Source organism: Cuculus canorus, chromosome 7, assembly GCF_017976375.1.
Source record: "Cuculus canorus isolate bCucCan1 chromosome 7, bCucCan1.pri, whole genome shotgun sequence".
NCBI lineage: Eukaryota > Metazoa > Chordata > Aves > Cuculiformes > Cuculidae > Cuculus > Cuculus canorus.
In genome coordinates this window covers 22,053,229-22,079,020 of record NC_071407.1, presented here as the reverse complement: position 1 = coordinate 22,079,020, position 25,792 = coordinate 22,053,229, and the positions used below count along the sequence as shown (strand labels likewise).

At 40.6% G+C, this 25,792-nt stretch overlaps 1 protein-coding gene across 2 annotated transcripts in view; it reads right to left on the bottom strand.

Moving 5' to 3' along the window:
- ADK (adenosine kinase) overlaps positions 1-25,792 on the bottom strand; it is a 239,114-nt gene that overhangs the window by 128,286 nt on the left and 85,036 nt on the right. For both annotated transcript variants that reach the window (XM_054071726.1, XM_054071725.1), the window contains exons 5-6: positions 6,376-6,548; positions 989-1,097 (exon numbers count right to left, since the gene is read on the bottom strand). In XM_054071726.1, the coding sequence (XP_053927701.1) occupies positions 989-1,097; positions 6,376-6,548 (282 nt within the window). The remainder of the gene's footprint in view (positions 1-988; positions 1,098-6,375; positions 6,549-25,792) is intronic.

The following is a 25,792-nucleotide window of genomic DNA, read 5'->3' as shown; positions in this document are numbered from 1 at the left end:
AGAGGGTTCTAAGTATTTCTGTCAGTTACAAAGGGCAGTGCTGGCCATGCACGAGAATCAATACCAGCCACGTAAAGCCTACAGCAGCGTGCACTAGCGGGCTGTGGGAGATGTTAGCTCTAGCTAAAAGAAATAACTGTATTCTCAATGAACTTGTTCCTCCTGGATAATCAATTCTTTACGCTCCTTACCAGCTGTTCTCACATAGCTCAGGTAGCGGAATGGCAGCAGCTGCCATACAGAATCCATATATTACATGCATGTTAGGAGTTTGTAATCTGTCATAGATGCTTTACGTTTGCTAATTTTGATCACATATCAACTTGAGAGCAAGATGAAAACAAATTCACCGCTCCCATTTAGGCAAGATGTAATCTACACAAATACACTACTCTGGCTTAATTCATTCTGGATGGCAAAAAAAGAATGCTAATTGTGAATCTACCAACGTCTCATCCTCAAACCCCCTTTATTCCAGAAGTAAGATTTCATCATTAAAATCAGTTTGCCCCACCGCCCACATTCAAGAGATTTGTCACAATCATTGTTTCTGAAATATTGAGTTATAAGGTGCCGTAGTAATTACTATGGAATAAATAGCAATTAAGATTGTTCACACAAATAAGCTCAAACTGTTTGCAGTGAATAATTATGCTAATAGTGTTTTTCTACATAATTTGTGCATCCTTCACAACAATTTACTAGAAAATGTGAAATGTAAATTTGATGCACTACTACAAAGACTCTAAAAATATGTTTAGTTCTTATGATTTTTCCCCATTAATTTAAGAAAGCACACAACTAAAACAGACTTCTACATTGGTATGTTTAAATTTGAAGAAATCAAACTAGGCTGAAATTGAAGCAGTCATTTCCTTGCATTGTATTCCTATGCAATCATCCGAAACCATAAGCAGCAGACATGTTCATCGCTTAAATCGCACAATGCTGCCACGCATTTTAGCAGTTTGAAAGAGGCTGAACTTACTGCGATGTAGTAAACTTTGGCCTTTTCCACCAATTTCCAGTTCTTCTCCAAATCAAGATGCTTTTCCTTCTTATAGCAATTAGCAGCAGCGAGGTTAGCTACAAGAGACCTGGAAGGGATTAAAAACCAGGCATTAGATCCTCTGTAACCAACACTACTGCCGATTTCTCACAAAGAGCAACATTTCTCAGAGATTACCAAAGATCCTAAGGAACAGAAAAGCAATAAACAAAAAGTACCATAAAACACATACGATTCATTTGACCATTTCATAATATTTAAGTAATACATTTTAAATCATATATTAAATACAATTTAAATTTAAACCATATATTAAATAACGTATTTTTAATCCACCCTCACAGTTTATGTAACCTGTCACTGCTATACTGTTAACACGCCTTCACGTGCTTAGATTCCACCTCTGAGGCATTTTGTGACCATCTCCCTCTGGATGGTTACAGCATCTGCAGGTTTTCATCACAACTCTGCTAGCATTTAACACCCAAAGGAAAGCAGCCACTCCAGTTTGTCTTCTGAAAACTCTTTTCCCTCAGTGGAACCAAATGGCTGATGGATGTGTGTGTCTGGCCTTTATCATTTCCCAAAGAATGGCTATATTAATTTAAAAGGGGTTTTTGGGGGTTTTTTTTCCAGTTAGATTCATATTTTCCTTTAGCAAATGAAAAAGGGTCATGTTGATACTTTCAGATGATGAACTGTTATAAAAACCTTTGGTTTCACTGCGTCTTACTGGAAACCTACCAAAAACTCATTTGTACTTCACTCTTTCCTAACAAGTTATAATGCAACCACACAACACAACTGCCATCAGCAAGAACAAAAACACTGGTATCATATTTACTTCCTTACATGTAAGACACTTTCTATTTAAATCCTCCTCTTCAGCCATTCAGTTCAGTCTTATGCAACACACAAAACTTACAAGTGTGCTCCTAAAAACAGGCCATGAAAAGATGATTATGCACCTCTCCACTCTGGCTACCATGACCAAATCCTTCTGTGCAATTCTATTATGAAACTGTTTAATGACATCCAGTGTTTGAAGGAGTTGAGGAAGGTGACCTTTCCATGCTGGCATACGAAGTTTTAGATATAATTTCCAAGATTTAATAGTCATAGGATGCACCTTTAGCATTAACACATTGCTGCTGTGTGACATTTAAGTACATTAGCCAGGTAACGTGTAATTATAAACCCAACCCATGGCTGTTGAGAACTTCTGCCTTCTCCACTGTGCACACAATTGATGTTGTCTGTATCACCCTTTTCCATATGAATCCTACTGCAATCCAGACACCGTGGCTCAGAGTGAATTGCTGATCTGCTGCTACGAATTATGCCTCTACCTCCGGGCTGAGGAGCAGGTACAGGTGTGTGGAGGTAAGTCAACCAGGAATTTTTCCAAAAAGCATCTTTCCACCTACCACTATTTCTCCTTGTCCTTTTCAATATAAAACAAAAGCCCAAAAGAATCTCTGACGAAGACAGCAACTAAACCTCCCTGTATGCTTTCTGCAGCACTCAGTCCTGACAATCCAGCTAAGTTAAACAGATCAAGTAAAGAAAAATTAAAACTTAAGAGTATTCTTTTCTGAATGTATCACGGCTCTGTGTCATTTCATCTCAGGAATATCCTCAGGGCTTATCTCTCTAATTCTAAATCCTAACAGCAATGGGAACTAATGTGAATTTGGAAAATCAAAACAAAATAATAATTCATAAACCAACAGACCATGCCTCTGTAGTGGTACAAGTACCAGGGCAAGAAGTTCCATTCTTGATAAACATTACCACTTCAACAACAAGAAACTCCCCAGAGGAGCAAGTAAATCCAAGAAGGACACGTGCATAACTGTGGTAATCTTCTGTAAATCAATTTAAAAAGCAAATTAAATCTTTCAGTTTTGGCAAACCCTAAATATCCATCAAGGACCTAGCTGGAAAAATCCTGTCTGTCTATGCATGTTGCTAAGTGAAAAGCAACTGTGTTCCAGAAAACCATGCAGAGACTCTCTCTGCGTTTCCTTTCACTTACCACATGCCCCCGAAACATAACCCTAGCTCTGCGGCTGCATCCAGCTGCAGAGATGCTCTGCATGTGATATGTAATCAAAGACCATTACACTGCAGACAAAGCACCGAGCTTTCCCAAACGAAAGCCCCAAGTCCAACTGCACTAAGCTCAACACGTGGGACACAGAGAAGGTAGGTTTTTTGCAGTGAGATGCGTAATTGGAGACAGGCTGTGTGCTTCAACTCAAGTGGTTTCATAGGGACCCTGTGCACACAGGTATTTCTGAGCAGAACACACAAACCAAAGTCACAGATCATGACAAAGCGTAGGTACTACCTTAGAGCTTAATCTTGTGTTAGGATTTTCGTGAAAAGCTCTGAGCAAACTAAGTGTATCAGTACGGCAGAGCTGGAGAATTCAGAGCAGGGATCACAAATTAGCGCAGAACCCTTGCCTGCAAAAAGCTCAACAGACTTAGCAGAAATCAGAAACATCCACATCAGGGCGTATGGAACCTAAACACACACAGCCGCTTACCAGGAAAAAACGGGAGTGCTGTTAACCAGCTCCTCTGAAAGAGACACAACAGGTGAATTACCTGAAGGAGGAACTGAGCACAGACTTCAACTGGGACAAGAGATTAACTGATAAACAGAGTTATTAACTGGGGCCAGGCGGAAGCAATTCTTACTAACATAGAAAATGCTGAAAAGCAGAAAACAATCAGAGGGTAATTAAAGATTGAGAATAAACTTGCTACCACTAGAAGAGGGGAGAGATTGCACAACGAAGCCTTCAGCAGCAACCATTTTTGCTATCTCCCAAGAAAGGAAAAAAGCCTCTCTTACTCCCTGCACACTCTCCACCGTGTGCTCTAGAACAGCAACCAAGATGAAGCAACTGCTTCTGGTATTTGAGCAAACTTTTGATACTGAGAGGAAAGAGTTGTATATTAGCAAACCAAACCTACTGCTAAGTTAAAGAGGTACTTGCAGTGACTTTTATGAATAAATTTACCTAAACGTTTAAATGCCATTGAGGTGCATAGAAGAAGATGCATATATTTTTCCTGAATTCACAATGTATGTCTATGGAGAGTTTTGACTTCTGTTTCCCATTTGGTAATCTAGAAATGGTGACTGCTACGGGATGCGCACACAGACACTATGGACTGAGAAGAGAGAGAATCGCAGAGCAGAAATATCTCTGCTGGTTGTCTCCTCTTTGACAAACGCAATATGGATCCTGAAGACAAAGGGGAAGGCTGTAGATGTAATTAATGTCAAAACTCCAGATGAAGATGAATGCACTTCCTTCCTCTGCTGCATATGTACATTCATTCCTGAGAGTAAGACATTACGTATGACACTAAATTGGGAGGGACAGGTTGATAAGCTGGAGGACAGGGCTGTCTGTCACTCAGCAGCCTGCAGAATTGGGCTGCCAGAAAACTTGAAGGCAAAGGCAGAGTCACACAACTAGAATGGAAGAATTCCCATGGAACGATTCAGGCTAAGTGTTGACAGGATACAACCCAGCTCTGCACAAGAGGACCTGGAGGGTGCTGGTGGATTTGGCTTGGGACTCAAGTCAGCAGCACAACTGCCCAGAGAAGGATAATCACATTCTGGTCTGTATAAGCAAGTGAGCAGGGCAACAGGAGCAATATATTCAGAACAGAGGAAAATCTCTGTCCTGGTTTCCAGTACTCATCTGGAATTCTATGTCCAGCCTCGAATTTTCCATTACAAGGAGGACACTAACATAATACAGAGTAAGTCCAGCAGTGGGCCACTACCATTATGAAGGGGCTGTAATACTTAACAGATGAAGAAAGGCTTGGCTGAGCCTTAAGAAGTGGAATCTAAGGGGAGACCTTCCTTCTGTCTTCAAACACATAATGAAAGTTTACAGAGAAGATGGAGCCAGATTATTGTTGGACACAAGAAAGGACAACCAAAAGCTGGAAGAAGGAAAATTCCAGATGGCTATCATCAAAAGAACTTCTCCCATGAAGAGTGGTCAAACACTAGAAGTGGTTGCCCAGAGAGATTGTGCAACATTCATCTTAGAGATATTCAAATCCCAGCTGGACATGGCCCTGAAAAATCTGATCTAGCTTCAGAGTTAGCAATATCTTGCATCAGAAAACTTAGATATTGGCAGAAATTAGGGAAAGTTGCTGTGTGCTGGCAGCATCTTAAGATTAAGGCAGACCTGACTGGTTGGGTTTGAAATCCTTAAAAAAATCATCAGGATGCAATCAGCAAAGTAGGAGTATGTAAGTTCAAGTGTTGTGGGTGGAGGGAGAAAGAAGAAAGCAAAGGGCCACACTCAAGATAAACATCTATTGCCTTCATTATCCCTTTCTGAAAACCTTGGTTTTATTAAGTTTATTGCAATACCCCAAATGAGTTCTATAAACAGGTCCTGACTTACAGAAGGCTCCAAAATACCACAAAGACCATTGTTCATAGTCTACAAACACAAGAAACATTGAATAGGTTTTTTTTATATAGCAAAAACCATTTTAAAAAAAGTAGCAAATGAAAACATGAAAGACAAAATGCAGAAGAAATTGTTAAGCTGTAGACATACAGAATGACAGTTACTAGATGAACAATAGCAAACGAATAAAAATCCTTTTTTTCTTCCTGTTGTATTAAACCAAATTAACCCTTTCACTCAGGTGACACACTGACACCTGACCTCTTCAAACACATTCTCACCTGGAGTGCAGTCCTCATTTGCCATTAAGTATACACTTAACATACCAATCAGCCTTCACATAGGTTGCCTAAACACACTTGTTGACAAACTTGTCTCCCATATATTTCCTCTCTCCAGAGCAACTGGGAGCTATTAAGTTCAGACAGAAGTAGTTTATTGTTATCGCTCCTCTTTCTGCCGTAATACAACCACTGCTCTCTACAAGTACATTAGTATCATCCAGCCCCCATTACAGAATCATAGAATAGTTTGTGTTGGAAAGGACCTTAAAGATCATCCAGTTTCAACCCCCTTGCATTGAACAGGGACACCTCCCACTAGACCAGGCTGCCCAAGGCCCCTATCCAGCCTGGCCTTGAACACCTCCAGGGATGGGGCAGCCACAGCTTCCCTGGGAAACCTGTGCCAGTGCCTCACCACTTCCACAGTGAAGAAATTCCTCCTTATGTGTCTAGTCTAAAGCCTATGAGCCAGGCATGCCTGTATTATCTCAAGCCAGTCCTAATTCTTTCTTTATCATTCAAACCACAGTTTTTCAAGGCTAAATATCCCAAACAAACGAGGTTCCACACAGTACTGACTGAATTTACATCTTAGTAAACTACCAAAGGCCCCTGACCTGTTATCACTGGTGATGCAGGCAGCACAGGTTCCTGTGGGTTCTTCACTCTGCTCGTAGTAATGAGCATCCACATGAGCCTCCTCAGCCTTCTTCTTTAGGATCTCTCCAAATTTATCCTTGCCAATGCACCCAAAGAAAGTGGCAGCTTTGTAAGGGCTCTGAATCATCCACTGCAGGAAAAAACAAACAAACAAGAAATACAATATAAGCATGCCTGGTATATTGTTTTTTGCCATTTTTTTCTCTTTACTTGACGTATTTCATCCAGTGCCTACAGAGCACCATGACACACAGAACACTTCTAAGCCTGAAGAAAAACCAACTGGTATGTCAAGGGAGGGAAGGGCAGCAAAGAATAAAATACGTATGCTTAAATGATTCCACTGAGTGTTTAAAGCCTAATGTAAAACTTCAATACACACAGTTCCCTACCAAATAAGCAGACCAGTACATTTTTACAAGGTATTTGAAAAGAAGTTCACTTGTTCAGATGAGATGCCCCTACATTTACATTTGATCAAGCAACCTGAGGTAGCTTGAAAGAAAATTTGTAGAATAAAAAGATAAAAGAAACAAAACAAAAAAAACCCGACAAAACCAAAGAGACGGCACAGAAAGAAAAAAAAAATGTTTGAGAAACCTCAGTAGAAAGATTGGGTAACCTTCACAATCATAAAAAAACTACTAGGTACTGAAAATAACCCCTTGTGCCTACTGTTTCATTATAGGCAAAAAAGGAAACACTCCCCATTTACATGGTTAAACCACGTACGAAAACACCCATCTCCACTTTACTGAGAGGAGGTCTGTTGCTCCAATTGCAGAGAGCATGTGGCTGCTCAGGGCTGCTGAGGTACCAGGTTATTTCAGAAAGCTCCTCTTCTTTATTAATACAAAACATGTGTCATTCCACTGAAAATGTAACTCCATTTTGTACTAAGTTAAAAAAATAGCATTTAGCAACAGCATGAAATTAAGAGTGAACTAAAAAAAACCCAAATGTGAAGAAACAATCCTAGGCCCTGCTCTGCTGGTGGTGAGTCAACCAACTGGAGTTGTTATAATTCACTCTAATTACAGCCAGAAAGCTTATCCACTCGATCTATAGCGTGAATTAAAGGCTACATCAATTTACTGCTATACTAAAACCCTACTCATAATTGTTTCCTAATCAAGATTTAAATAAACGATAATGTCTCCATTACAAAGCAGCATTAGTGGTGGCTGTGGGTTGGAGAAAGGTCAAGTCACTGAGTGACAAACACATGCTTAGTCACAGCTTTAGTACTTCCAGCTCCAGAGGAGGGGGAAAAAAAAACCCTTTAGTCATGCAAAAGTGTTCATTAATAAGGCAAAGGTGGACAAAAGTCACCAGGCCTCCTTCCTGCGGTAATTTAATATATATAAAGCTAAAGGACAAAAGAGATTGTGTCATCAGCTGGTGGCAGTGTTCAGTCTCTCAGTGATGCAATGCACATTAGGTATGCTCTGCTAATCTATTCCATATCGCTCTCAAGTAATAGAAATTAAGAACCCCCCAACAAGTGAATTACCTATAATATCCCCATATTTTACATACATTTGCACATTCATAATCCACATTCAGAGACTGCTCATTTGGGATGACTCAGAAGCAGTTCTAAACCTTTTCTATCTGGAGATAAAGTTAAGTAGAACAGATTATTTAACAACAGTAAAGATGCTGTAACCTATTGTAAGCAAACACAGAACCAATTTCCAGAATGATGAGAACAGAAGCACCTGGAGCCTCGTGCCGTAGGTTGAAAAGCATGCCTCCCTCTCACAAATAACAAGAATCAATAGTGATCACCATGAACAGCATTTATCAAAGCACCAACTCCCCCCAATTCTTCAAAAACCACAAGACTTCAAACTGCACCTTAGGCTTACAATTTTCCATCAAATGGCATAGCTTTTCCATCCTTTATATATAAAGTCTGACAACATTTGGAGCAGCAGCAAGTCATATTTCACACACATCTCTGAAAAAAGCATTTCTGTTTGAGGATCACAGTTTTGGCTACTGGCAGCAGCTCCGCATGAATTCAGATGTGATACATGCCACAGCTAACCGTCACAGTACTCATTTTAAATGTAAGTGAGGTTATTCTTGGGAATCAGAAGTCAAGATTGAGGATTTCTTGAGATGAACCTCTGTATATTGTGCAGATTGCTTCTTCCATGAGCAGTGGTTCTGCTCATACTCACGATCACTTGAAACGCAGGTATTACCCAGTGTGGCAACAGCCCCCCTATGTAGCTAGGTTTTCATTTGAACATCTGAGCTAAGTTAAGTGACACTGAGGAAGATGGAAAAGTAGTTCAGCAGTGTTTCTGGAAAAATCCTCTCATCTCAGATCTCCAGTTACAAACACTCTCAGCTCCTTGGTGTTATCGCCACATATTCACACAGTAACAGTGGTGAGGCGTTGCTGGTTGCAGAACTCCAAACGGTTACTCCGCTCCTCAGCTAAAAGCCCTCCTATCGGTAAAGGCAAAACCAGGCATCGCATTACTAAATTGATGAAAGCCAACCATAGAAATCTCTCTCTGGCAGACACTGAAGCTGCACCTCGCAGAATGAGTCACAGCATACCTGTGAAAGAACTAACCAGACAAAGGAGCACCTTCCAGGTAGGCTCTGGACCACTTCTTAACTAACTTTAATTTGTTTAGAAGTTAATTTAGTTCATTTTGAATAATCTGATATGGAAAAAGCAGGCTTCTATGAACTACTTCACACACCATTGTTACTGTTGTTAGCAATACTTGGCTAAAACACTCTGAACATGAATGAGGGTCAGTTCTGACCAGACATCCATCACCATAACAGAGTCATGCAGGATTATACCCAATATCAAATGAAGGCCAAAAACAAACTGCACGCGTTAATGCCAGGTCTATGGTTATATAAACTGTAAATTCATTTTAAGGATTTATGTGGAATACAGGATTTAATTGAATGAAAAAGGCTCTCCACAGCAACGGGAAATGACCCAGCTCAGCAGGCACTGGCATAATGAGTTAATTATCCAGGGGCTGGCGAGGCAGCGAGGCAACTATTAATGAACAGCACTGACAGCCTGGGCAGGAGAGGTTGGCACCTGGCCACACCAGAATCCTCCCCATCACCCGAGGGGATTTGAGGCCGTTAATGGCCCAGAGACAAGTGTCAAAAGTAGGTACTTATCATACAGGGAAGAGACAGCCTCAGGAGGGGGATCCCACAAAGGAGACTCAAAACATAGAGAGGCTTATGAAATCCAGTCCAATTCTCCATGTTAAAGTCTTCTTCTGTCAACACAGCTTGGACATTGGGTACACAAAAGGACAGGCCCTGACCTTTTCATTCAGGATAAGCATCCCTGGCAGAGAAAGGAGTACAGGGAAGAGAACACTCTTCAGATGTTTTCTTGAGCTAAACAGCTTGCATTTTCCTCACGTTTTTGTTGTCCGCACCCTCAGAAACTAAAATAAAATATTGACTTTTTAATTTATTTCTTGCCTTTCAGATAACTCTGTGTAAAAATTAGGCTGATTTCAGAATAAGCACTACCCAATATCAGATTCTCCCTATCCTTCTAGGCACGTTATTCCTTACAATTAATCACAGAAGCCAGAACTTCCAAAAGAGGCCAGTACCCTGGCTGTTCAAGGATACACTGGAGTGACAGAACCCTCCTCTCCTCATGAGGCTCACCTGCAGTAGGAGTATTGGTCCATGTGTTTTTCATGATCAGAGTGAACAGGGGGAGCTCTCTGGCATGCCTTAGCTATGAGAGCAGTGAAAGAACCTGTGTGTTTCAGGGAGTGGGTGGATATTCCAGAGAACAGCATCCTCTCTTCTTGCAAGATGTTCAGATGCCAAGAAAACTTGGTAACAACTAAAACTTCTGAAGATTCAGTTGTAACTTTGTGAGTCTGCTTGAAGTTAACTGTGTCCCACTCCTTCACATCCTCACACTCGGAGATGTGGTACACCTGTTTCCCTCTTCTGTCTGATTAGAAAGCAGCTTAGCAAACCGCCTTTCCTCTGGGTTGCAGAAGCACCTGCAGAAGGACTTCTTCAGCACCAGAAAGAACTTGACTTTGATTGGCTATTCAATGCTGTCTGTCAAGAACAATATTCAAGGTGAGACGACAGAGCTACCTGAAAGGCCCCTTATACCCAAAAAATAAAATACTGGCCCTTCACACTATGTGAAAGAACATCAGTGGTCTTAAAGAATTAAAGCAAGAAAGAGAGAGAACTGAATTCTTTGATTTGTATTCCCAAGATTATCTCTTTAGCTTGAGAATGCCTTGCTTCTGCCAAAAGGGCAGAGCCCAGTATCCCATCCCACAGCACTTGAGCTGCAGTCAAGGCTTTCCTTTGCTGTTCTTGCAGCACAACTGCAAGCTGATCTAATTCACCTCACTATCTCCAGCTGTAAAGGTCCCTTCCCTGTAAAAGGAGAGTTTGTTACTGCTCTCAGCACACAATCCTGTAAGACTTGAAAAGAACCATCACACTGATGGAGCTTAAGGCAGCTTGAGAGCCCTCTGACTGAAAAAAAGTTCCTTCAGCAATTATTTCATCTTACTCTGACACTGTGCTTTGGGTAAGTACCACTGTTAAACGGGCAACGCTGGTAATCAGAACAGGGAGGCTGATGCAGACACTCCCGATCAGTCCATGTTGTTCTCCATCCAAACTCCTGAGCTCCTGAACTCAAAGCTGCAGCCCGTAGCACATCTCCACATCTGTCAGTCGTCTTAAACTAACAACACCAAGGCAGACAAAGCTTTGCTGGGACTGACAAACCTTCTGCACAGAGGAGTTTTCAGCTGCAGACTCGAATGCTAAATGCCTGGGAACTGACAACACAACAGGAAGCGTCATGTCCCTTCGCAGTGAAGGATCTTCAAACCTCATTAACACTGCATACAGACATCTGAAGTGTGTTATTTGAAGCTGGACTCTTCTCTGCATGATCCGTCAAATCTGATCTCATTTTAGATTGCAGCTCACAGAAGAGAGGACTCCAAAGATCTAAAATTAGCCAGGACTTAACGTGCTTGCTAAAATCTAAACAATGTTAGCAACTACTCATTAAATATTCTTTTTTAGTAAATCAGAACAGGAATGGTTTCTTTTTATACAGTGCTATTTGCAGTACCTCTCATTTTTACATTCTGAACTTTAGAATGAGTTCCTATGCTTCTCAGAAAGTTCCACCAGTCTATCATACCCCTAGGACACATCCCACCATCAGTTATATACACAATCCATGACAAAGCTTATGAATATATTTAGGGGTATTTTACCACACTTCATCTTAGAGAACCAGATGAAATGAGAAAAAGTGGGATCAAAGCCTAAATCATTATATATATAAATGTATTTAAAAATCAAGAAGTCTTAACAACATGCAAATTAATCCTAAAAAAAAAGCTATTACTGTCACTGTTCCAAGTGAGCTCACTTATTTCTTGTAAGTGATATGATACACCTCAAGCACACCTGGAACACACTGTCTATTACCATCACGCATACTACATCATTTAAAATTCCTGCTGTGGTGGGTTAACCGCAGCTAAGCCCCCATCCAGTCACTCTCTCAATCCTGGCTCCCATAGGCATAGGAGAGAAAACTGGAAGAGCAACAGTGAGAAAAGAGATGCATGGGTCAAGATGAAATGATGTGAAGTCAATAATTCACATTTTGCTGTCTATCAAAACTTTCATCATTCAAGAGCAATACTTCATTCACATCTACATTTAAAACCACAAAGCTAACAAACTCTCTTAAGAAAATCTATCACCCAAATAACTATTTTCAGTGCTACCATTCTTTCGTATTCCATTTCCTATGCTTTTCACCTTGCTCTCCATTTGCTTGCCCACTGTTTTATTTTTAGTTTAGTTCGGAAGCTGCTGGCTGCACAAGGAAATACACCATATTTTCTGTAATTAAACATGTAGTAGCCACATTTCAAAGTTTCAATGTGGCCAGAAGCTTACATATTGGCCAGTCTAGGCACCTAATTCCAATATTCCTTTCTCCGTTACCTTCTGATTCTGTATTTACAATGGTGCAGCTCTGCCTCAAATACCTGAAGAGCAGCGGTCTTCTGAAGTTCGATATCTGAGTCTAGAGTCAGAATGGCTCCCCCAAGACTGTACAAGACAGTAATTGAGACTGCTGTTCATCTTCTGTCCCTTCCCATGTGAAGCACAGAACCTGAAGCACCAACAACCTCTTCATTGTCTGATCTGATGTGTCCCTCCCTTTCCCTTTCCGCAACATTCATGTGGTCTCTTCTCACAGCCAGGCAGAAGATGCTGCACCTACAAAACCAGGGCTGGTCAACCCAGCTCTCCAGCACTGACATTACAGTTACATGGAGGGTATCACAACAGTAAGAATTCCAGGTTTCCTTGGGATTCTTCTGCAGCTGTGTCCATGTATACAACTGTTTATTAAGATATGTGCTAATATTAGAAAGCTATTTAAGAGATAAGGTTTGAGAGCGCCTTTATTGGTAAAAGAACTCAAAGATCTGAACTTCCCTGTTGAACACCGAGTGTGAAACGTGGCAAAGTGGCAAATGAAGTACAACACAAGAACCTTCCTTACTCTGTGGCAAGAAGCTGTGGTGTTGAGCTGTAATTGGCGCACATTAACAAAACAAAAATGGATCATCATCCTTGGGTACAGCACAACCAACTCACTGGGTGACTGCACATTACTGTTAACCATGCCTCAGTCTGTTCCACCTCTAAACAATCACCACTCACTCCATAGCGATGTAGGGAAGACAGATAAGCATTTAAAAATGCCTTCAGATTCTCCCATGTAAAGCACCGCAACACCGTTAGTATTTAAGTACTAACCTACAAGTGAAGTTGATATTGTTGCAAAGTGATATTTTAGGATATTTCCCATATGATTTTGCATACCTATAACCTTAAAACAAATCTTCCTTTTCAGAATGCACTCATCTGTCACTCTCTCTCCCCTGCTGGATGATGTTTAGTCTCAATGAACGCACTCGCACTCAGAATGACAGCAAAACATCCACACGTGGAGAGACTTCTTATTGTCTGGCAGTGCTGAATTCATAAAGCACAAACTGTAAACAGCTGCCTATCAGCTCCTATCAGCAACAGCATCAAAACCAGATGGCAAAGGTCAAGTCAAAGTTTATTGACAGTGATGAACTTTGACAGCCTCTATTAAATTACTTCTTCCTTTAAGGTGTGTGTGATCAAAGCGGCAGAGTGCTTTTCCCTCAGCCCCATAACAAGCTATTTGTTGAGATTGAAACATCTGGTCAATATCTCTAACACCGCAATTTCATGCACAGTTAGCAATAGAGAATGTTTCTTCTCTCCTTCTCGCAGGGTGCAGAAAGGTGGCACATATGGCCGATCATCTCATTCAAAAAAGTTTTGATTCCAGGCATTAGGTACAATTGTCTCTATGCTTTATAGTATTTTAAGTCTACCTACTATCCTTTTCAATCATCACAGCTGTCTGCTCTGCTCTCTGCTATAAAAGCCCACCAGTACGACAGAGCACTTACAGCTTAACAGCTCTCGACTGCTGGAGTTAGGAAGCAGTTAAGGTGAGGGAGGTTTGAAAGAGGCAGCTCTTCAGGTATCCCTTGGCAAGAACTCCCAATGCATTAAAGTATTTACCGAAGCTCCAGCAACAGAGATTACAGATTTTGTCATAAGAGCAAATCCTTCATTTTGAGGCATTCCCAAGCAGATAGAAATCACCCTTTTTAGGAATATATAGTTATATGTTTTACAAACATAATGTACCACATACATTATATTTCAAGTAAATGTATGATAATTGTAAGAATTTCATGAACCATAATCCAATTTCTCAATCTGAAACAGCAAGAAGACACAAAATGTTATCCAGAAATGCCTGCCTTTAAAATTATGCCTCAATGTTGCCACAGCAACAAGTAGTGGATAATGTGAAATGTACCTCACCCTTCCATTTCTAAACCCCAACCTTTTTGGTCAAAAGAGAAAGGAGGGCTAGCTGCAAACATGCCTACAGAAAGTACATTGCAAAGCATTTTCTATTTCCTATTAAATTGCCTACATTTTTATTCAGTTAATGACTGAATTCCACATCTCATTCCCACAGTGGCTCACTCAAAGTAGTACCTGAACCTTAAAAGTTTGCCCAGCAGCTGTAGGAAAGCACTGCCTCTCAAACTCAATATAATGATGCCTGGTGCCCAGATGCTGCACCAGAGCCATGACAGAGGGGTGGGCAGGGGAGGGAGAGGTAGATAATCTCATGTGGGAAAGTGCACGAAACACCTCGACAGAGCCACCCCTCAGCAATGTCACTGAAGGTGCCAGGGCTTTCCCGGAGAGCACGCTGCCTTCTGGCAATAGGCATTTACTCAGTAGTACCACAGTGTTCTAAAGGAAAGGGATATGTAACCTACATTTAAAGAAATAACTAGAATTGCCCACTAGAACTGATGGGGTTTGTAGAAATGTTACAACAGGGCTTACAGGTAACAGAACATGTTTGCAGGTTGTAAACATGAGCCTCAATAAGAGCCTGTCACACCAAAGCCAAAGACAGGCAATCAAGCCAGGAGAACAAGTAATTAGCTGTCACTTAGCACTAGCAGCACTGGTGTAGAAACTACGTATTAGTTAGACAGATTCTAACTGCGTTTTGATAGGAGTGCATGGAAGAAGCCATAAGATCAACACTATCACACTGCAACCTTTTTTCAGAGAAACCCAGAACCCCGCCCAGCTGCAAAGGGTGTAAATTCAGCCTGAGCTTCTTGCTAAGGATGCAGCAAAACTTATAGCATTGTGGTTGGGCACTCTGCCTCAGCTGGTAAATTTACCTCTTCCAGACATAATAAAGAAATTTCTCTAGGACAGATCAGGAGAACAGAAGGTTAAAACCCACTAATAATCCGGTGTTTCTCTGTGTTTGCTGCTCAGGGGCGTTCTCTGCCTTGAGCAGCATCAGGCAAGCCACCAACCCTGTTTCTTGCTTGCCCAGCTTATAGCACATGCTGATTGCGAACCCTGAAGATCCTACATATTAGACAGCATGTCCTTACGCTGAAAACCTAACTACAGACGGTCTAATTGATTTGGATCTATAATCAGCATGGTATTATTTTGTGATTTTGTATAATCATTTTCTGTACAGCACAAAATCCACCACATTACAAGTGCACAAATATAAGTGTATTTAACCTAAGATCAAAGGAAAACTACAATCAAGTGACTTCAAACTAAAAATATCTTGGGATATTTTCCTTCTCAGAAGGACAAAAACTGCAAAGGAATTTTAAGGATCCTTTCTGGAGTTTTGGGATATTGTCATTACTGTTAACTGTTCTACTGCTGTTAATTACATCATTACATGATTTCCCATGGATAGCAACTCATAATTCCATCTCCTTACTGTCTACAGAGGCAGAGGAACACAGCAGATTAGGAGGCTGTCAGGATGATAAAATGACGTTGAATGCAAATTTTTATTTATAATACAGCATGCCAGCTTAGGAAATGCTCCTTAAAACCAGAGCAGCAAGCAAGCTGCAGGCACTGGATGTATGCTTCAGGCAGCAATCATATGAAAAAATGCATTAATGTATTAACATGAGAATATGTGACACAACAAGAACAAAAGATTTCATCTAAACTTAATTAACAGGAGAATTTGTCACTAAATCAACTGAAATGTAAGGACAAGTACCAATATTAAAGCACTCACCAGTTATAACTGGTGTTACCACCATTGCTCTTGACAGAAAAGCTAATAAGTAATGATATAAAAGGTTAACTCATTAGTCCTTATTCTTAAATTTCCAGAACCAATTCCTAGGTGTTTCAAATATTTCTAATCTCAAAGCTGATTTTCTGCTAGCACTTCTCTTGATGGCGCCTGACTGATATCAGTGGGATTATACCAGTAGGAACTGAAAGCTAATTTGGGTCTATTATCTTAATTCTGTTAAGTCTTTTGTTGTGATACATGGTATATGACTATTCACATCTAAGTGCTTGGGATACAAACACATCGCTGTGTTTGTGGGCTGTGAGGACGTTTGTTAGTGACAGCAAAGCAATTTGAACCCAAACAGACCAGACCGATGCCAGAAACCGTTACCACAGCGCAGCCTAAATATGTGATCTTTAAGCCAACAGCACTACTCTTCATTCCTAAAATACAAATTTCTACATACCAGTTTAGGTACCTACTCCTATAAATCCAAGGCAATTTAGTATTATAGACAGTAAGGTGAAATTGTGTTAGAGCATCCAGGTGTTCATAAAATGATTTCTGCAGATCCATTATTTAAACAACATTGAAAGAATTCATGTCCTTTAACCTGACACAACCCAGTTTCTAGAGAAAGCTGGAAAGTTTGGATATTTTAGCCCATTTTTATTTAATTGACACTAGAGAGGGGGTTTATTTCTTTGACAATGCTCTTGTTAACATGGCAATGTGGTTACTGTCTTTTAAGGGAGTCTAAACTACTACTGGACCAATTGTTTCTGAAGGCTGAAAGCAGCCTCTTGCTGGCCAGTGGCAGCAGCCACCTTTGCAGATATCCAGGGTCACAACACATACATTCCCGTATTCCCACGTTCTTGCACCACACACCAGCGCACAGGGGTTGCCCTATGGGTACACAATAAGAGATGGCCAGAATGGGTTCTTGCTCTAGGGCCTCATTCTCTAGAGAGAATCTAGAATCTATGGATTGTGCACTGCCACTTAATCCCATCATCTGCCCAGGGGTTCCTTACCATCACTGCCATTGCTTCTAGTCTTCTAAGTTTTATTTACCCTTTCTTTTGCTGTTTTTAATTGTACTATTATTTTCCAGACAACAAATGTAATATCTGGCAAACAAGGACACAAGGATTCTGTGAGGGTTTTGTTTAAAGCCACTCTGTCTCCAAGTCCAGTTTCTCAGATCATCACAGCTGCATTCGGAAGGCAGCCACACTTTTTCAGACGCTACCTAAAGTCAGAGATGCATGAAAAGAGAAGAGCAAGTTACAACGTTTTCAGATCAAACAAAATGAGTGGATTGGTCTCTACTCCATAGTCAGGCCTAGAACACATTCAAACAAGAAAACTTCAGTATTCCAACACCTATAATTACCTGGGTTAATATACAGAGAACAGCTCAAATGAATGTAACGCTATGAACAGGAGATGGAGCCACAGGAGGGGTTTGAACACCGAACTCCCTGGTTCTTGTAATGGAAGCGTTAAACCTATTTCAGTGAGTAATTCTTCATGAAGTTACTATAATCATGTTAGATGTCAAAATAGCTGGCAGAAACAAGTCAGACTCTTCTTTCTAAGCAAAATTCAATGAAGCTCTCATTTCACTTTATTTAACTGCACCAATAAAATATGCTCCTACGTCTCACAACATCAATAACAAAGTTTTGCTCTTTCGCCATACTAGGCATTTGTCATGACTGTACAGTATGTATCCCAAAGAACTGATCTTCCAGTAGCTCCACCCTGGCACAGCACTGGTTTCTGCATAGCACAAAGTAAACTGGCACATCACTCAGTTCCTTTTTTCCGTTGAGTCTCACGAACCCATTTCAGTGACCAAGCAGCCAAACAACTCAATTAATTCTTTAAGTGCATTAATCAGTCATTCCTTTGACATCCAGGCATAACTGCCATTGATGTTAATGGGAGTTCTGCATGTTTACCCTGGTGACAATAAACTTCTTAGATACCCAATACAGGGTCTGCAGGCCAGCGCAAAGACCCTTTGGTAAGACACCGTATGTCCCCACCCTAGCACAGAAAAGCCAACCATTCAGTCCCATCGGTGATACCTCGTGGTGGGCAGGGTCACCAGAACTGCTAGGAATCGTTTCTGTCTGCTCGGTTTAAACAACCCAACTCTTTAATTTGAGGGTCGTACAGGGAAGCACCAAAAAGGAGAAATTTTCTCTTAACTTTGAACATGTTAAGAAAATGCAACTTGTAACTGTAAAGACCAGGACAATGTCATCTGATGGGACCCAGGTTCTGGGCTTTGTGGTGTTGAGGGCCAAATCAACAGCACAACGCACAACCAGAGTGGAGTCTCTTCTTGAGGCAGAGGGGGAAGAGGTGAGGGGGAAGGAGCCACAATGGGCTACAATCCAAAAAGAACATGGAGTCAATTTAGATGTTATCATGTTTTACATGCTAAAATAATTAAATTTATAACTTTGACGCTAAATTTAACTGGACCAATACAAGCTTATCTGCAACTATTACATTTTTTTTAATCTGCAATTTATCCCGCCTTTTCGTGACAGATTATTTCTTCAATGTAGACTATCAGGCAGAACAGAAATTACATAGAGTGAAAAACTGAGCCTTTAGATTTCTCGCATTTAAGTTTGCAGAATAAATGAAGCCTAATACATTTTTTGAATACTTCATAAATACTGTGATACCCATGTTAAGTTTTACAGCTACAGTTTATATAATCTAAATTCAACCTATTTTTAAAGCATTGAATAGAAGCCTGGATTCTTTCAGCTACAAAAGAAAAGTTTCTTTGAGAGACTGCCAAAAATACTTTTATAGCTGATATGTAGCTGACACATTAACCTGCTAAATGTTTGTGGAAGTACTAATGACTAAGCAAGGGATATCAAAGGCAGTGAATAAAAGAACAAACAGCTGCCAGGACTTGGCATTCCACCCTGCTATCAGAGTGAAATGATTGGCAAAGGAAGTCACACCTACTTCATAATAATAATACTAGAGTTGGCAAAGACTTCTGGATGGAAGCATTCCAGCATTTAATTCTCCAAAAGGTGTTGTGTGATTCATTAGAGAGATCAAAATAAAATACACTACTGTAACTGCAATCCTGCAGAGGATTATTAATATAATGCTACCAGATCAGCAGTCCATTATATATATAATAATCAGTATTTCTTTCACACTGATACACGTTTTACTGTCATCAGATTGTGATGTGGTTGAAAGCATTGTTAAATAACGGGAATGTCCACTGTTTTGGTGCTGAACATTTTACTGAAGAGTAGCTTTTTTGATACTATGACAGCAGAAGAATCCAGTTTTAAATAATCCATTCTACATTAGTAAGGACCGGCTATATCACAAATTTCAGTTGACTCTCCACTGAAAAAGCGTGGAAATTCATATTGAAGAGCTACTTGCAGATTTGACTATCCCCCAAAAGACCCTAAGTTGCATAAAAAGCCAATAAAACTTGGAGGTTTTAACTTTTACTATTGGTCCAGTAATTATTCTACTCTACGCAGCGTGAAATGGAACTACAGGCTGATCAGTATTCATAACTGACATTGTTACTCACTATGCTAATCATTATTATATCCCATAGAATCATAGAATGGCTGAGTTGGAAGGGACCTTAAAGATCATGTAATTCCAATCCCCCTGCCGTGGGCAGGGACACCTCCCACTACACCAGGCTGCTCAAGGCCCCATCCAACCTGGCCTTGAGCACCTCCAGGGATGGGGCATTCACAGCTTCCCTGGGCAACCTGTGCCAGTGCCTCACCACTCTCATCGTGAACAATTTCCTCCTAATGTCCAGTCTAAATCTTCCCCTCTCCAATTCATAGACATTGCCCCCCATCCTATCACTACAAGCCTTTGTAAACAGTCCCTCCGCTGTCTTTTTGTAGCCCCTTCAGGTACTAGAAAGCTGCTCTAGGGTCTACTCAGAGCATTCTCTTCTCCAGGCTGAACAACCCCAACTCTCTCAGCCTGTCCTCATAGCAGAGGTGCTCCAGCCCTTTGATCATCTTTGTAGCCCTCCTTTGGACCTGTTCCAACAGTTACATATCCTTCTTATGTTCAGGATTCCAGAACTGGACACAAAACTCCAGGTTGGGGCTCACACGAGCAGAACAGAGGGGCAGAATTACCTCCTTCGACCTGCTGGCCACACTTCTTGCTGCGTCAAAAGTAGCACAGCCAGCAAGCAGGTTGAGGGAGACGATTCTGCCTCTCTGTATCTTTGCTTATACCTTCAATATTTAAAAGATTTCAAGTAGTGATTTCTGAACTGTTACAATAAAGTGATTTTTTAGAAAATATCCTTGTTTCAGAATACCTGAGTGTTGTTGCCAAACGTTTGATCTCAGATTCATTATTATGATGACAGCAAGGGTCACTATAAAACTGAAAGACTGATGTAAAAAGTCACCTTAAATCCATTTGGGTTACCAAAGAGGTTAAATAGTTGGGTATAACTGTTTTAAAAGACTGGGAGAACTTAAGAACAAACAATATAAAGTTACCACTCTCAAAATAATACAGAGTTTGGCTTGGCAGGTAAATACTAAAAACTGTTCACACAAAAATAATGATTTTAAAATTAGAGTTTTATACTTAAAAACAGTACTTTAAAGATCTGAAAACACTAGTTGAACACACTGTCCTAAAGTTCACCAAATAACGCTTCTTGAAATCTTTCTCTGTGGAATTTACAAAGCAAACGAGCCTTCGGAAATACTGTGTGCAGTGTTTTTCTCTGATGTACAATATAAACAGAAGCAGAATATCATAAATATTTAAGTAAATGAATAAACAAATGAAAATTCCCAGGGCAAAAAAAAAATATTTATTTCATGTACTTAATTCTCAATACCTTCCTGTGAGGAAGCAAGAGCCGAGGGATCTGTTACCCATAAAAGTGCCATCATCCCAATGTGCTTAATTAGCTCTTGATTGGGACAGACAGAAGAGTAATAACAAGCTATGTATGTTTATACTGCTTAAGTGTTTGCACCAAGTATGTTTACTAACATAAAAATTGATAAAATGATAATTGATATTCAAAGGCAATGTGAAACACCTTTACTCCTTGCTGAACACAATAAGGAAATGAGCAGACAATGGGCACAAACTGAAATACACAGAATTTCACATAAGCACAAAGAAAACACTTTTTTACCGCGAGGGCAGTCGAAAAGCCCATGGAATTACCACGCTTCTCCTCTGCCAGTTTCCAACTGCCAGTGCTGGCTGGTGAACAGCAGTTGGCCACACAACACACAGAACTGCACTGTCATCATTTTGAAATGGCAGGATTTTCTTACATGACTTAAAAAATGTGACCTACGCTGTTATTCAACATGTGCTCTTTGTTGGCTTTGAGAAGTCACCCTACTTCAGGAAGGGGAAATATTAAGCAAGATTTCAACATTACTGCTTTATCACAGTGCCCTCCTAGCAAGTCTTTAGCATCCCCCAATCTTGTAAAACGAAAATACTACACAAAAAAAATCCTCCTTCCCAATCCTAATGACATTTATGGACTCTGTTCCATCTATCTATAAACTACAAGTAACCAAGTGTTTTCTGACATGCCTGCTGTGGCACCTTCGTGGTTATTGTACGTGAATTTAAAACTGATAAAACACTTCAAAAAATGTGGAAGAATCTCCCCTAATGCACATTTCCAAGAAGAATAAATGGATACTCTAGGTACAGATGATGTGTTATTTCTTCTTGCTAAATCAGAGCAGTACTTCTGCCAAATATTTCATTTGATAACATCCTGCATGGAACTATGTCAGAAAGGCAAATCTATAACAGACATAAGCCAAAACCCACTGCAAGTCAGGAAAAAAAGGACCTTGGGGAGAAAGAGCTATATTTAACTGCTAAGAAGCCACAGGACAACTATATTTCACTGGAACTGATAACACCAGGAACATTTTTTTTTCCTGACAACCAACATTTAGGAGCTGTCAGTTCATGTGTCGAACAATCTTTCACCTCTGTAACAATGCTTTGTAGCCACATTTTCAGTCCTTAAAAGGAGGAAGCAACTTGACTTTTAAGAATGTTTTTATTCACTAGAAATAGTTTCTGTCAGCATGTGAATAAAGGCTCATGAAAATTTCCCAGTCCACATGCCTAAATCACTGAAGTTCAGCATTAAATGTACTGGCTTCACATTCAGCCGTGCTAGAGAACTCCAGCTTCTGTTGATATTGACTGGAAAGAAAACATCTCAGGCCTGCAGTGAAGGTAAGGTGTTCAGGGGCTCGGAGTGCTTCCGTGAGAGCAGTTCACCAGAAGAGAACACGAGAAGCTCCTGTTCCCAGATGTGATATAACCAGTGCTATTCCCTGGCACAGCTGGAATTGGCTGTATCAATCTCCCTTTTGCCAGCAGGATGGAAGATTTACATGAACGATACCAGAAAACTTGATTTTCCTTTAAGTAGATTCAGGTTCTTCCAGCTTTACTGTTAAAGAGCAGTGTCATAGGGGTATGTAAGATCACTTTCTACCCAAAATACATCTAGAATTCCAAAAGCAACTTCAGATGTTTCCTTGATCTACAGAGTCCCAAATAGCTCAGAAAGTAACAGTCAAAAATGAAGACATAGGAAGTGTTAAATGGCAGAAACTCCCTTGTACATTGGTGTGGATGCTTACGAGACCTACCAAACAAATGAAAAGCCCCGACAGGCACAACTGGTACTGCATCCAGAATCTGGAAAGCCCAAGAGAAAAGCTGGGGAATGCAGGCCGCCTGTCTGTCAGGAACCCACTGTGTGGAAATGTGTGTCTCCAGGGCTCCTAAGGGCTCTTCCTCCACATGCCTTACGTGCAACCTAGCACGCATGTCCAGTATGATGATTGCTGGGGTATGCCATGTAGTCTTAATATTTAAATTACAATAATCATCATATCTCCAAAATGGGTGGTCAATATTCTTCCTATAAACCACAAATCCACTCAAAAAAGTTCCCAAGTCAATTGGGCTATTATCTAGTGTGAATTTGAATTCCTTTTGAATTAGGCAAATAATTGAAATCAGCAAATCAAATAAAACTGCTTTTTAATAATCATAGAATCATTAGTTTGCACAATACCTTCGAGATCATCAACTCCAACCGTACCTGTCCACTACTAAATCATGTCCCCAAGCAGCTCATCTACCCGCTTTTTAACACCTCTAGGGATGGTGACTCAATCACCTTCCTGGGCAGCCTCTGCCAGTGCTTGAGAAACATTTCTGTGAAGAAATTTTCCTAACATCTAATCTAAACTTCCCCTGATGCCGCTTAAGGCCATTCCCTCTTGTCCTATCACCTATAACTTGGAAGAAGAGACAAACACCCACCTCTCTACAATCTGCTTTTAGGTAGTTGTAAAGAGCAATAAGGCCTCCCTTCAGCCTTCTGTTTTCCAAGCTAAACAGCCCCAGTTCCCTCAGCTGCCCCTCGTAAGACTTGTTTCTTCAGACCCTTCACCAGCTTCTGATGTTCTGTGACATCAGGTAACTACAAGCAGAAGTAATGTGCAAAAAAACATTTCTTCTTCAGCATCTCCAGAGTCAGTTCCTGCTCCGGCAAATGCACAATGTTAGATGCCCAGCCTCTCTTTTAACAGCCCTGTGGGCTCTCTACTCCTCACATTTTAATGTTCAGTGCAAAGCTAAGAGAGACGTATGATCCCAGGCTCACTTCCACTTCTTCTGTGCTTTGAGTATACGGATAAGCTACTTATCATCCACTCTCTGCACTTCTAATGCTTAAGACAAAAGTACTTAAAACCTAACTGAAGACATTCAATATCATGCACTTAATCACTTTGATCTGTAATATGACCCTCCTAGAAGAGAGAAAATTAGACTGTTTTCCTGCATGCATGAACAGATAATTTTTTTTATTAATTGGGACTTGAAAAACATTGGTTTTGGAAACACAGAAGAACTAAGACTTACCCTGACATGCTTTCAAGTAATCTGTAATTTTACTGCTTTTTAAAACATTCCTTAAGAAACAAAATTGATAAAATGTAAAAACTGCGCCACTGTCACAGGTTTTTACTGAATTACCAACACCACACACTGAGAAAGATTGGTGTTGAAAAATTACTGCCTGCTACAATGGATTTAGTACAAATCTGAACGCGTAGCATAAAAGAAAATTGATCCCTACTTACAGAGTGCTATAAATGAACACTGTGCCTTACAGATAAACATTAACAGGGTTCCTTCCCCTTAAGAGCAGATAATTGAACTCAAATGGGATACTCTGAGTGACAATTAAGGTTTGTGAAAATGAGCAGCAGCATTGTTATTGCAGAGATGAATCTGCAAAGAAACAACAGAGACTCGCATACTCCCTGCCTGATTTCCTGCAGAAGCTGTAATTCACCCGCTGCGATCATTCCGATGGCTGTATGCGCTTGTTCAAAGGAAGGATTACACACCTGTAATTTGAAAGGTGGCAATTGACTATTAGAACTATCAGGTTTGATATTCCTTTTATTAATACAGAACACTTGTAGAAAAGAGAAGAACGCTGCAACTGATGTGGCTCACTGCTCAGAGCACAGCATTATTGTTCACCTCGGGGCAAATGAACGATGCTACAGCCTGCATTTGGTTCAGCATCTGGCTGTGGGGAACAGACTGAGAGCTGCCTGAAAGAGACAGGGAGATCGATAGCCATGAGATGACAAATGGCCACCAGCTGGGTCGAGTACAACACAAATGCAACACACAGAAACCAGAAGAGAAACCGTTAGAAAAAAATGACATGAAGTAGGAAACGGAAAAAGTCTTTGTCAAGACAGATCTAGTATAGTTGTCTCAAAGGGCCTGAGACAGCTCGCAGACCAACTCACAGAATGGTGCTACGTGAGATCACTGAACAGTGGCCCGTAGCAGGACAGCTGGGGACATCCCTTTGACACTGGCAGCATCATAAAATCACCAAAATTAAGTGCCAAGTGAATGAGGTAATGGGCTCTCTAATAGCCAAGCCAGGAACACTGATGCAGATGCTGCAGCTGAGAAAAATCACATCAGATACCTTTCATAGCTTTGGTAATTTCAAGCTCCTGCCTACCCCAGCATCTATTCTGGGTGCATTGGAGCACAAAGAACAGAGAGGATGATCACAGAGTTCACAATAAACTACATAAGAAGGGATGAAGTCAAAGATTACTTAAACGGTTACCAGACTAGGAAGACGACTTTGAGGGAGCAAATGGCCTGCTTGTTCCCGTCCATGATCACCCCTAAAGAAACCCCAAAACGCTGTAGGATAGAAGAGAAGGACCGTAAGAAGAACTTACTTTTTGACAAGAAAACTTGAAATGTTTAGCAACTTTTCACTGAGTTCTACACAGAACAACTGAACAGAACTGAACACCTCTGCTAGGAGAAATCAGTGAGACAGAGCAATGCATTGACATCAACCTCCAAGAACGATATCTATGCTGAGAGCAAAGTGCATCGGAAATGTCATCTCCTTCTGCTAGTTACACATGTAATAAAAGCAGGCTACGCATTTCAGCTTCATTTACAGAATCTGGTTTACAACATGTAAAATG